The 14,090-nt window shown below is 49.3% G+C and overlaps 1 protein-coding gene across 3 annotated transcripts in view; it reads left to right on the forward strand.

The window, feature by feature from the left end:
* Positions 1–2,211: 2,211 nt before the first annotated feature.
* PDGFA (platelet derived growth factor subunit A) overlaps positions 2,212–14,090 on the forward strand; it is a 36,944-nt gene continuing 25,065 nt past the window's right edge. The window contains exons 1-2 of one of the 3 annotated variants that reach the window (XM_038763445.1): positions 2,212–3,362; positions 5,171–5,267. In XM_038763445.1, coding sequence (XP_038619373.1) covers positions 3,300–3,362; positions 5,171–5,267 — 160 coding nt within the window. In that variant the 5' untranslated portion in view covers positions 2,212–3,299. The remainder of the gene's footprint in view (positions 3,363–5,170; positions 5,268–14,090) is intronic. The other 2 variants (XM_038763446.1, XM_038763447.1) reach the window with 2 other exon arrangements.

Genomic DNA, 14,090 nt, shown 5'->3' on the forward strand with positions numbered 1-14,090 from the left:
TCCTGCTTGCCGCCTCCTCTCCTTCCTCTTCCTCCACCACCACCACCACCTCCTCTTCCTCTTCCTCCACCACCACCACCTCCTTCTCCTCCTCTTCCTCCACCACCACCACCTCCTTCTCCTCCTCTTCCTCCACCACCACCTCCTCTCTTCCTCTTCCTCCATCACCACCACCTCTCCTCCTTCTCCACCACCTCCTCCTCCTCTTCCTCCACCACCACCACCACCTCCGCTCTTCCTCTTCCTCCACCACCACCACCTCTCCTCCTTCTCCACCTCCTCCTCTTCCTCCACCACCACCACCTCTCCTCCTCTTCCACCACCACCACCACCACCTTCTCCTCTTCCTCCCTTCTCTTCTTCCACCACCTCTCTTCCTTCTCCACCACCACTACCTCCTCTCTTCCTCTTCCTCCCACCACCGCCTTCTCCTCCTCTTCCTCCACCACCATCTCCTTCTCCTCTTCCTCTATCACCACCACCTCCTCCTCCTTCTCCACCATCACCTTCTCTTCCTCCTCCACCACCACCTCCTCCTCCTTCTCCACCATCACCTTCTCTTCCTCCTCCACCACCACCACCTCCTCTTCCTCCATCACCACCACCTCCTTCTCCTCCTCCACCATCACCTTCTCTTCCTCCTCCACCACCACCTCCTCCTCTTCCTCCACCACCACCTCCTTCTCCTCTTCCTCTACCACAACCATCTCCTTCTCTTCCTCTTTCTCCACCTCTTCCTCTATCACCACCACCTCCTTCTCCACCACCAGCACCACCTCCTTCTCCACCACCAGCACCACCTCCTTCTCCTCTTCCTCAACCACCTCCTTCTCCTTTCCACCACCACCACCTCCTTCTCCTCTCCTCCTCCACCACCACCTCCTCTTCTTTCTCCACCACCACCATCTCCTTCTCCTCTTCCTTCACCACAACCACCTCCTTCTCCTCTTCCTCCCTTCTCTTCTTCCACCACCACCACCACCACCATCTCCTTCTTCTCTTCCTCCACCACTACCACCACCACCATCTCCTCCTTCTCCTTCTCCACCACCACCACTTTCTCCTCCACCAGCACCACCACTTCCTCCGTCTCCTCTTGGTCCACCACCACCACCTCCTTCTTCTCCTCCTCTTCCTCCACAACCACCACCACCACCACCGCTTTCTCCTCCTCCTCCTCCTCCACCACTTCCTCCTTGCCATCTGGGACCTGGCCGGGGTCCCGCCCGGTGTGGTTGGGGGTGGGGGCCTCTGCCCCTCCCCCGGGGAGTCGAGGCCGTCGCCTGTTGCGCGGAGGTTGGGGGGCGGGGGTTTCCCCCTCCCCCGGGGCACGCAAGGCGGCGGCTGCCCTGGCGCAGATCTGGCTGTGGGCATCAAAGGCTGGAGCTGGCCCTGCCCTGGCGCGCTGCCCTGCCCCTCCCCAGGGCGCCCTGCCCCCGGGAGACTGTTTTCCCACGTCCCGGGGACGGTGGCGGTGGGCGGCCACCGGGAGGGAGGGGGCAGGAAGAGGGGCACGGCTCGATCCCTTGCCCTCGGACGCGCTGAGGAGCCGCGGAAGGACAGTCCCAACCCTCTCATCGCCCCCCTGTAATCCTAATAATGATGATGATGGGATTTGTTCAGCGCTTACTACGTGCCGAGCACTGTTCTAAGCGCTGGCACTGTTCTGAGCGCTGTCCAGCTGGGGGTCGAAGTGCCAGGGCCCCGCGGGGGGGGCCCGGACAGGCGACAGGCCGGAGGCTAATAAGCGGCGCGACCCCTCCCCCGTGCCGCAGGATTGAGCTGGCACCAGCGGGGGTGGGGGGCGAGGCAGAGGCACCCCCTCCCTTCCCGAGGCGCGGGGGCTTGCCCACCCTTGGGTGCCCCCCGCCCGGCCGCTCGCCTTGGCATTGCAGCAAGGGGCTGCGCTGCCGGGGCTCGGGTGGCACCGGCGGGGGGTGGGGGGGGACAAGGGGATTTGGGGGCGTGGGGGGCAGCCACTGCCGCAGCAGGAAACCAGCCTCCACTACTTGGCGGTTGGTCGCCTGGAATACTATAGGAAGGGGGTGGAGGCAGGGAGGGGGTGGAGGCAGGGAGGGGAGGTGCCAGGGGAGGGGAGGGTGGCAACGCTATAACCTCCTCCTCCTCCACCCTCTCCAGCCTGGTTTCACACTCCAGCCGGGCGCGGAGCGGGCGCAGCCCCCGGAGGTGGCTCCTTTTTATTATTTTTTTCCCCCTCCCTCTCTCGGGTTTCTTTTTTTTTTTAAATCTTTCTCCGTCCGATCCGGTCCAACTCCGGGGATTTCAACCTCTCTGCCCTTTCGGCCGGCGAGGAGGTGGAGGAGAAGCCGGAGGAGGGGAAGGAAAAAAAAAAAAAGACTCAAGCGGGCGGCCAAGGCTGCCATCTGGCGCTGCCCTTTTCCCTGGGCGCCGCCTGTATTTCCCCACCTCGCGCCAGAGGGGGAGGGAGGAGAAGGGAAGGAGGAGAGGGAGGCGTCCAGCTAGTAGGTCCCGAGAGGAGGCTCCTTGCCGGGAGTGGTGCGTGGCGCCGCGCAAATCCAGCAGGGCGCACGGAGCAGGGCGCACGGAGCAGGGTGCAGCGCAGCAGGGCGCACGGAACAGGGTGCAGTGTAGTAGGGTGCAGCTTAGCAACGGGTGCAGCCTAGCAACGGGTGCAGTGTAGCAGGGTGCAGCGCTGCAGAGCGCACGGAGCAGTGTGCAGCGCAGCAGGAGGGTGCAGCGCAGCAGGTCGCACAGAGTAGGGCGCCCAGAGGAAGGTGCAGCGCAGCCAGGGCGCTTAGAGTAGGGCGCATCGGGACTTGAGGGTCCCCACTTGTTTTGGGGGGAGGGAGGGAGCCAGGCAGCGAGGGCCGGGCCGGACAGGTGATGGGCGTTTCGGCTTCGGCCTTGTCGCCGTTCCCGGCTCCCCTCCTTGGCTTTCACTCCGCTCTGATCTGAGCAAATATGCTGAACTACCGGCTGGTCTACTCCTAAAGCCAAAACAGCAGAGCAACAGAAGCCAGGCGGCGGCGGCCCCGGATCGGGGAACATCCAAAAAAGAATCAGAATATAATAAGAATAAGAAAGCCACCCCCTCCCCGCTTCCCCTCCCGTCCCACCCCTCACCCCGGCGCCCAAGGAGGATCTCGGATCGGCGCACACACCACAGACACACACACACTCATAGACACACACACACGCACACACCAGTGTCTTTCCCCTTGAGGGATGGTACTGAATTTCGCCGCCACAGGAGCCCGGCTGAAGCTCCCACCCCGCAGCCCCGCGCCTCCAAGGAGTCTTAAGTGCCGCGGAACGCGATGACGACCTGGGCTTGTGTTTTCCTGCTAGGGTTTGGCTACCTGTCCTATGCCTTCTCCGAGGTAGGTGACCTCTCCCCTTTTCCCTTCCCATCCCCTTTTCGCCCCCCATCCATGCCCTTCGCCCTTCCCCGCTTTCCACACCCGGGCTCCCTGGAGGGGGTGGCGAGGCGGGTCGCCGGGGACCCCACTTGCGAGGTCCATATTTCATATATATATATATATATATACACATGTGCATATTTAATAAATCAATCATTTTGGATCGCCTTATTTTGAAGCGTGCTTTCATCTCCGGTGACTTTCCAGGAGGCGTTGGAAGGAGATAGGACGGGGTGTGGGCCTGGGGATCCGGGGGATTTGGAAGTCCCTGACCGCACCCCCTTATCTGCGGGAAAAACCGGGGTTCAGGGGCTCTGGGGGGCGGGGGCGACTGCGGCAGAGGAGGGGGAGGCCGCCCTCTCCCAGGGTTGGGGGAGGTGGGGTGAAATGCAGAACCTGAGATGCAATTGGGTTTTTTTTTGGGGGGGGTCGAGAAGCTTTTGGAAGGGGGGCAGGTTGGGTGACGCCCCTAAACTGGGTGCAGGTGGCATCCCCTGTCCCCCACACCGTAAACCCGTGGTGGGCAGGAATCGTCTGTATTGCTGACTGGTACTTTCCAAGCGCTTAGTACAGTGCTCTGAACACAGTAAGCGCCCAGTAGATACGATCGCATGAACGATTTGGACGCCAAGCCGGGGCGAGGGGCGCGGTGGGGCCGGGCCCCCTAGGACAGCTCCCTTTCTGCTCTCCCCAAACCCAACCGCGTGTCCGAGGGTCCCTGCCAGGGGGACGTTATTTATGATTTTCCAGAGGGCGGAATTTCCTTTTCCTTTTTAAACACCCGACGTGGGAACTTCAAGCTTAGCCTTGGAGCTGTTCGGGTTAGTCTGGGGGCTTTGGGGTGTAGAGGAGGTGGGTGGGGGGGAAGGGGGAGAAAGGGTAGGGACCCGGGGCCTGGGGGGAGGGAGGGGCAGGGAGGGGCCCTGTTAACCCCAAATCAGACAGAAATGAGTCTGAACATTTTTGTCTGAAAATAGTGTCTGTCCCTGCCCCCGGCTCTGGAAGGAGGGGGTTGGGATCGAGGTGGGTGGGTGGGTTCCTGCCTCGGGTGGGAAGAAGGGGGTGGGGAATGAACTCTCCTTGGAGAGGATCCGGGGCTCCAGGGCGAGAAACTTAAGCCACTCTTCAGATTAAAGTGCTAAAAGCTGCCTGTGGCTTTCGATTACCGATCCGTGACGCATTTCCATTTCATCTTTCTTGATGTTTTATTTCCCTATTAAATCATAAACACCTTGGCGCCCCCCGCCCCTCTTCTCATTTTCTCCCCCTCACCCCCCTGGGCCAGTGTAACTGACACCCCAGATCGTGTGCAGCCAGAGGTCTTTGTTCAGCATTTCAGGAGGAGGAAAATAAAGCCAGGGTTTTAAAGATGAGGAGGCGGCTCGGGGCAAATTCTTCTTTGGGGGGAGTGCAGGGGTGCTGTATTTGAGGGGCATTAGGCGGATTTTGGTGGTGGTGGTGGTGGGGCTAAGGTTCTCACGGTGTGCAGAAACGAAGAGGGGGTTGTACAGGTAGGGTATACCCAGAAGGTTTATTTTAGGGGATTAAGATGGTGTTTGGGGGGAGCCGGTGATGGATAGGTACGGTATGTAAAAGAATGAGCACTTGCTGTCATAGTGGTGGAGTTGCTAGGCCCGGCACACAACCGGAGGTCCAGGGGTGCATCCGGCTTGGGTCCAGGGGTGCATCCGGCTTGGGTCCCACGCCTAGGACAAAGTGATCCAAGCACCGGGCTGCTCAGTGATTAGGTGTCTGGTCCTCATTCCCAGGAAGCCGAGATCCCCCGGGAATTGATCGAGAGGCTGGCACACAGCGAGATTCACAGCATCCGCGACCTGCAGCGCCTCCTGGAGATAGATTCCGTAGGTAAATTATTCTCCTTCCTTCCTTCTTTCCTTCCTTCCTTCCTTCCTCCCCTTCCCCGAACAAGGGGGGGTGATGGCGATGAGGGGCGGGGGAGGTGGGCGCCTGACACCTTGTGCTTCTGCTGGAGGTGACTTCATTTGCCCTGGCAGCTGCCCGCCACCCGGTGCAGGCCCATCGGACCGAAAGGTCAGACTCCACAGCCATAAACCAGGGGCCGATGATTCAGGAGCGTCTCACCAATCAACACTTTCTCTGCTGGTTTCACCTGGAGGAAGGCAACATGAGCTGCAGGAGTAAAGCGTCCCCACTCTCCACGATACATGCAGTCGCATCCATTGAGCGCTTACTGTGTGCAGAGCACTGCCTAAGCGCTTGGTATTGAGTTGCCTGCAGAGCACTACCCTGAGCTCTTGGCGCTGTGTCCGATTTGATTAACCCGGGGCTTAGCACAGTGCTTGACACATAGCAAGCATTTAAGCAAATATTATTATTGGCTGTTGTCATTACTATTGTTGTGGTTGTTAGTTAAAAGGGCCATCAGTGTCCATTGAAGGCTTGTCAAAGCAGAAAAGAGAGTGATATGACCCACTCTCCCACTACTCCCCACAGAAGGCTGACCCTTATGATAATTATTAAAAAAACGATAATAATTATGGTATTTGTTAAGGGCATGCTGTGTGCCAGGCACAGTACTAAGCGCTGGGGTGGAGACAAGCAAATCGGGTTGGAAACAATTATTTATTCCATTGTAACCTTGTGGGTTGTAGATGCTGCCCAGGTGGGGCCAGGAGGTTGTTGGAGCAACAGTGATTTCCTTGTAGGGGCCCCTAAATTGCGCCTTTATGCTTTAGGGGATAAGACCCTCTCCCCAACCCTCTGGAGGGAGGGAGGGAGAGAGAAAGAGAGAGAGAGAGAGGTTGCTTGAAGTGACAGCAAGTGGGCCTTTCCTTTTTTTAATGGTATTTGTTTTGCACTCACTATGTGCCAGACACTCTACTAAGCACTGGTATAGATAGAAAGCTGAACAGGTTGGACACAACCTGTGTCCCACACGGGGCTCACAGTCTTAATCACCGTTATACAGGCAGGTAACTTGAGGCACAGAGTTCCCTTCCCCATGTCATTCAAAAACCTGGAGGGTTGTTCTCCTTTCCCCGAGCTGGTTGGCAAAAGAGAGCCCAATGGTGAGCTAGCGGCCACTAATCTTTTACTATGGAACAAATCACTGGATGATTCAAATCATACACTCTGTTGGTTTTTTTCGGCGTTCCTGGTGGGGAGAAGTCAGGTTTTCCTTGGCTAGAGCCTTGCTTTGGTCTTCGTAATGAGGAGCTGTTGCTTTTATTACTGATGGTGGGTTGGCCCTTTGTGGTTTGACATGCAGCTTTGTGCTTTTTTTCTTTTCAAAGAGCATAAAGAATTAGTGCCTGCAGGTCTGCTGTGGCTGGTTATCTGCTGTTTTTAGTATTATCTTAGACTTACCTGTGAGGCATTGTAATAGAAGCATTTTTTCTTAAGCAATGCCTAAAAAGTTTAAGCATCTGAGACAAGCCTGGAAAAAGGCCGCCTGCCTCTAGCTTGGCATATGGTGCCAACTTTTATTGTGGTAAGGTTGGGTTTAAAGAAGGGTTCTTTTACACAGGATTTAAATCTTCCCAGAGTTTATTGCTAATGTATTGAATAAGTTTACTGCTTTTCAATGGTTCTTATTTTACCGTGATTGTGTAATAAAGGGCTGTGCTTGAGAGAACCGGAGGTTAAGGGAAATGGTTGTTTGTTCTACCTGAGCATGAAGACACTCTCACAAATGAAAAGATCTTTCCTCTTAAAGGTTGTGTAACGCACTGAACAATACAATATTGATATTCTGTTTGAGACTTTCTGGCACCACATGCCAAGCCTACGTTCTGATATCTCAATCTTTTATTCTAAAGTTGAAAAATAATGATTAAATCAGCTTGTCAGAAGAGTCAAAGGTCCAAATGAAACAACACGAACAGAAGGATCTACTTCAGTTCATGCGGGAGCCGGGAGGGAGGATTGGAACTCAAAGCTCTTGAATTTGGAAAACATAATGATATATATAGTATATATAACATTCTTAAAACAAACTATTCAGTGAGAACTGGGGGAGGATGAATAAGTGTAATTACGTGGTACAGTCATTTTGAAATTTGTACTTAATTATGGTGCTTGAGGAGCATGAACTATTTCATTTCATGCCAAAACTATTTTATAGTAAGATGGTGTGTAGAGTTTTGTGTCCTAGGAAACCCATTGGCTGATCCTTATCACCACTTGACTAGCATTTCACTTAGAGTTCTTAGAGGAGTCATTCAGTTTGATTCACTTCCATGATTTATAATAAGAATTCAACTTGTAAGACGTGTTTCAAGTGAGACCTAAGCAACAGTTTGCATTTGGGTGGCGTTTACTGTAAGTAGTTAATAGCGGTGGCAGGATAATTGTCAGTTTGTCAACAATTTTTCTTTTACCTCCAAAAGTCTCACTTCTCCAAATAGGCTTAATGGATAACTGCAGATGCACAGTTACACTCTCAGGGTAGCATTCAGGAGGGTGGAGAGGAGAAAGAAAAAAGAGGAAAAAGAGATTTTCCGTCCACTTATGCATCCATCCGTCCGTCCATCCACCAGTCCATCCATCCACACCCAGGGCCATGACAAGGCGAGGGGGGCCCAAGTGGGATGACTGGGTTGGAGCCCTGCTCCAAGCAAAGAGACTGTAGCGACTTGTAGCGATTGAGGAGGTGATTTGGTGATTTCTCTAGCTATTAGAGCAGCCCTGCTGCCCAGAGATGCCAACTCTTCACTTTGAGTGTATTTTGAGTGAGAAGCGTAGTTTATGCTAGGCTAGTAGAAGGAGCTTGGGCCTGAGAGTCAGAGGACCTGGGTTCTAGTGTCAGCTCTGCTAGTTGCTTGCTGTGTGACCTTCGGCAAGTCATTTAACTCCTTTGTGCCTCAGTTTCCTCATCTGTAAAATGTGGATTCAGGACCTGTTCTCCTTCCTACTTGGACCGGGAGCCCCAGGTGGGGAGAAGGACTGTGTCCAATCTGAGCAACTTTTATCTCCCCGTGAGCCCAACATGGGACAGGTACTGTGTCCACCCTGATTTGCTCACCCTGATCCCAGCACTTAGAACAACACCTGGCACATAGGGAGCACTTAACAAATACCATAATTTTTATTATTATTCTTAACAATGCTTGACACATAGAAAGTATTCAGCAAATATTGCTAGTGATAATAAGGGATGAAGATGGGGCAGGGATTTTAGGGGAGATGGGGACTGGGAGAAGATAGGCTTCAGAGAGCTACATTGGCAGGCAGGACACCATTCTGGGCCTTTCTAGTGCAGACTTGTAACTTTCAAGCCTTTCAGAGACCTGGGATGAACAAGTCTGGAAGTCCAGCTAAAAAGTCTGAGGGGGCCATCACTCCCATCACCCCTGTGGAGTGGGCACTTCTGCTGCTGCCTCCAGGAACCTACCATATTCACTTTCCTCATAACTCCACAACCTTAAAAAAAATAAGTTGGGAACACTTCAGCGGTGCTAGTTAAGTTAGTCAGTCTTGGTTTTCCCAGCTATGGATCTTCCCCCTGGAGAAGTATAATGACCATTTCTTCCTTCAGGAAGGAATTAACCAGCCTGCTATTTAGACTTTTTTTTAAGGGGATCTCCTAGAGAGCTCCTTTATGTTGGTCAGATGTTTTAAAAAAATAGAATCGCTTTGGATGATTGAACAGGGCCTCTCTTAATTTTTGTGGGGAAGATGGGAAGCATGAACATAAAGCCTTCCAGGACTGGAAGTAACCTATTTCTCAGTGGTGCAAGTGGCACCCAAGAGAAGAGATTAGTCTGGGGGTGGGGGTTTGTTTTTTCTGCTTAATGGAGACCCTTGGGACTTGTCTGGGATCTCCTTAGGGAGGATGGGCCTAGGCCTTTGGACTCCAAAGCGCTCATTTATAGGAGAAGAAAGAACTTCCTCTTTCCTCCATGGTTCTTTAGCTGTCGATGTGGATCAGGGCCAACCTTATCCCATGCTTAGTGCAGTGCTCGGCATGCAGTAAGTGGTTAATAAGACCCTCAATTACTATTATTATTCTTGTGGGAGTTTGTGGTACTTTAAGGGGTTTTTCAGGAAAGTGTTAGAAGAAATGTGGTAATGCACCCAACCAGAAGTGCTGTGCATGGGGATGAAGCTGCATGGCCTAATGGAAAGAGCATGGGTCTGGTGTTAGAGGGTCAGCGCTTAGAACAGTGCTTTGCACATAGTAAGCGCTTAATAAATGCCATTATTATTATTATTATTATTATTATTATTATTATTATCTGGGTACTAGTCCCAACTCTGTCACTCGTCTGTTGTATGATGATGGGTAGGTCACTTAACTTCTCTGTGCTTCAATACCTGTTCTCCCTCCTGTTTAGACTGTGAGCCCCAAGTGGGACCTGTTATTATCGTTATCATTATTGGGATGGGGAACATATAGGTTTTGAGTATAGGTAGAAAACTAAAATATAGGTAGGTAATAAGCTTCAGTGGATTAACTAATACCTATTGTGTTGCCTTAAGGCACAAGTGTAGGGGATTCTAGAAGGTTTGTAGACTGACACTCTTTAGATAATTGAAAGATTGCAATGAAAATCAGATATAATCATGTGTTTGCACTTAATTATCTGAGGGCTTGGAGGGCTAGAAAGACAATTCCCTGGGGAAGATTGAGGTTACTATGGAAGGCTTTGGCTTTGAATGATAAGATGTGTTGAATCAGTTGTTGACTATTCAATTACATCTAACTCTTATCTGGGTAAGTGGGGGTCAGTCATGGAATGGATAAAGGGAAATCACAGAAAATCCCCACACAGCATTTGAGCAGTTACCAAACCCCTTTCCTTTCAAACACTATACAAGGATAATATTGTATATATAGTATAGTATATGTAGTATAGTGTATATATATATATATATATATATATATATATTATATGCATACTATGTAAGGATAGTATATGTGTGTGTGTATGTATGTGTATAGTGAATTTGACTAATTTGTGTTTTCCCTTCTTTCTTTTCTCTGACCCACTCCACTGGAAGGGTGAGTGAAGAAAGGTGGGAAGCAGAAAGGAAGAGGAGGGGAAGGATGAGGAGGAAGAGAATCAATCAATCAGTTAATGGTGTTGATTGAGCATTTCCTGTGTGCAGAGCACTGTATTTAGTACTTGGGAGAGTTCAGTGCAGCAGAGTTGGTAGACATGTAAGGAGCCAATAGTCTAGATGGAGAGACAGACATCAACATAAATAAATAAATTATGGATATGTACAGAACCTATACATGGCTGAGGGTGGGGTGAATATCAAATATCAAAGAATAAAGGAGCATTGAGTATGAGCCTACCCATAATTTGATAAATAGCATTGGAATTAGCAATAGTAGTCTGAAAATAGACATTTGCCACCTAAGGAATTATTCCTCATAAACATGACATGTAGGTAAGGAAGCACCCAGATTCAGGACAAAACAGTACTTAAAGCACATGTGAATATCATCATCCTTTGGCCCAAGTCGGTTCTATAAACAGTAGCCTGTGTTTTAGGACACATTCCATCTGATTAATTAAGCAGAAAAATAATGTGATGGCAGTGTGTCCAGTATGATATTGAGCTAATGCATAAATCTCACCATTCCAAGTCCATTAATGGATTGACCGGGACAAATTGCAAAAGAATTTCTAACCATTCTCTAAATGTCATTAAAGCATCCGTGCATACAAGATGAAAGAAGCACTATTTGATTAACTGCCATGAAAACAGATTAAAAAATGATTTAGAGGCAGTTTGCCCCTCCAAAGGGAAAGTGTCGTTGCTTCACCCACCACTACATCTTGAAAGTTCATATGGTGAGAGTCACTTCTCCACATGTATAATTCACAGTTTTTTCCCCTAGCACTAGGCATTTCTAAATGTTTTGCTCGACCACCCATCTTGCTGACAAATGACATCATATGTGACATTGGTGGGAAGGAAGGCCTTTTTGTCAGATCATAAACCATTTTGTGTCCTGTGGTATCCATCAAGATAAAGAAAGTCACTGTTTAATACTTTAGCACCATGGGTTAAACAGGAAGGACTATTTTTTCTTGTTTATTAAACTAATATGAAATTAGACTAAAAGCTCACTTAGAATTTGAAAGTTGGCTAGGGCCTTTCAGGCCCCAGGGGCAGTGCTGTGGGTTAAGGGCAAGATGGCCACCACTATAAGTAGCTCAGAGATGTAACGTTTTGGCTTTTCAAACACAGTGGTGGATGAGAAGTCCTTATTAAGTGAACAAAGTCCCAGTCCTTCTGTTCCACCAAGGCTCTTACTTTGTGATCCTTTAAAAATACAGTATTGGAGCATGTAATAGTCCAAAGGAGGATAAATGAGGAGAAAGAACGGGTCTCCGTTCAGTATCTAGATTTTTGATCCTAGTTCATAGTTTAGTCAGTTCTGTTCCAACTATTCTTCCCCACCATGAAAATACCATATCTTTTGTGGCATGGGAAAACTGAGGTTTGTCCTCTAGGCCAGTATAGTCCTCTCAATGAAGATTATTTTTTTTTTATTCTCTCTCTTTACTTTTTTTTTATCCTCAGCCTAACCTTCATCTCTGTTCTGCCACAAATTCATAGAGTGAAAGGTAGATGAGATCCTATGAATTGAAAGGTAGATGAGAGCCTTCTCTCCCCCACCCCCAACCTCTGCTGCTCCTAGACACTCATAAATACCTCTGTCCTGCGTTTTTCTGGTGATTTGGAATATCCCTTAAGGCCTCTGCCATTCAAGGGCTGCAACTGAACACATCAGAACAACTTCTTTACCTTAAAAAAAAAAAAAGGCCAATGATATCACTTCATAACTGGAATCTTCAGCCCCAGGGCATGTGTTTCTAGTGAGATAACTTTTCAGGTGCACTATGACTCTACCTTTTTATGCACCCGAGGCAGGTAGTCATTTCGCAACAGCTCACTCTGTTGCACATCATTCCTCGAGGGGTGGGGGGGGAGAGAATTGGCTTATAGACCTGCTTTGTGCCATGCAAATGGCAACCGGAGCTGAGTGTGAGATGGCTTCCTAGGCGAGCTGGGTATTGTAGCCCACGCAGGCGAACGCTCTGGGGGCGGAATGGATTGTAAAGTTCAGAAGATGCACAGGGCGGGAGAAGCTGCTCTCGGCAAAGGCACAGTGTAACTGGTTTTCGTTTTTGGATGCCACCCACTAGCATTTTTTATGCACATTACTATGTTCCTTGGAGGCATTGATGAAACCAATAAAACATCTTGTTATGTCACAAGGCACACTACCAGCGAAGAGCAGCACAGCATGTACGAGCATTTCTCAATTAGAATCGAGTTAGACTCCATTTATGTCAGGCTTTCTTCTCCTGACATGCTTGTAACCACCAGTCTGCTGCCATGGACTGGGCCTAAATTGTTCCGCTTAACAAAACAAAGCCATATAGCAGTCATTTTGTTGTTTTTTATGATAAATGAAATGCCATGTTTTCCATCTTTGCTTTTTCTCATGGCCCTTTAACCCATGTGGTAGGCTTATTTAGGGAACACGACAAGCCTGGAAGCAGTCCCAGAGAGTGCAGTAGCTTCTGATGCCCCTTCAAAGGTTAGGATGTTTCAGAAGGGATTTGTTCTATAGCGGAGAGTCTAAAAGAAAACCTAAATTAAACTGCTCATTTTTGAATTAGTCGTTGTGATTTCTAGAAAGCCAGACTGGAGAAAGTTTACAGAGGAAGCATTGTTACCAAGAGGGTTACAATACCACATTTTGTGCGACAGACACCCACAAATATCTTGGAACATTTTACTAGGAAACGTGTGTAGCGGCCACATATGGTTCTGTTGTGTTCGTTTCCACACCTAGGTGGAGTTGGAAAACTCTTATAATTTTGGCATCTTTCAAAGGAACCCTGTGTGAAATCTAACATGGCTGGCTGCTTGGGCTTTCCACCAAAACAGTCAATTATTTGTTAATGTATATATGTTCACATTCCTACTCCAGCCCAGGGAAATCACTCAGCAGAATCAGTAGGTGTTCAAACTATTACAAGATTTTTAGATACAAATTCAGATGCCCAGGGATATATGTATATATGTATATAAAAAGCTTATGGCATTATATATATATATTTCTAGACTGTGATCCAGATGTTGGGTAGGGACTGTCTCTATATGTTGCCATCTTGTACTTCCCAAGTGCATAGTACAGTGCTCTGCACACAATAAGAGCTCAAAAAATGAGATTGAATGAATGAATGAATGCATTCCATGCCATGAGCTTTTTATTCAATCTGGGGCATTCTTCTTTTTGCAGTTACAATTGTTAAGAATCAATGATAGTAATTGTGGTATTTATTAGGCACTTACTAAGTGCCAAGTACTGTGGTGGATGTGATATAAGCAGATTGGACAAGGTCCCTGTCTCACATGGCATGGGACACACAGTCTGAGCGGGAGGAAGAGCAGGTATCTTATCCCATTTTTACAGAAGGAGCTCAGAGAAGTGAAGTGACTTGCCCAAGGTCATTCAGTAGGTAAGTGATGGAGTCAGGATTTGAACCTGAGGTTCCTGACTCCTAGGCTCATGATCTTTCCATTAGACCACACTGCCTTGCCCATCTATTCGGATATTCACTAGTTTGAAGGTGCAAATGGTTATAGGTGGGTAAAACTAATTTCATGTGCAAAAAATTAATTTTAGGCATTCAGATGGTTGATGTAAGTGGCCAGAGAGGCCAGCTGAAAAAC

Source organism: Tachyglossus aculeatus, chromosome 21 (genome assembly GCF_015852505.1).
Source record: "Tachyglossus aculeatus isolate mTacAcu1 chromosome 21, mTacAcu1.pri, whole genome shotgun sequence".
Taxonomy (NCBI): domain Eukaryota; kingdom Metazoa; phylum Chordata; class Mammalia; order Monotremata; family Tachyglossidae; genus Tachyglossus; species Tachyglossus aculeatus.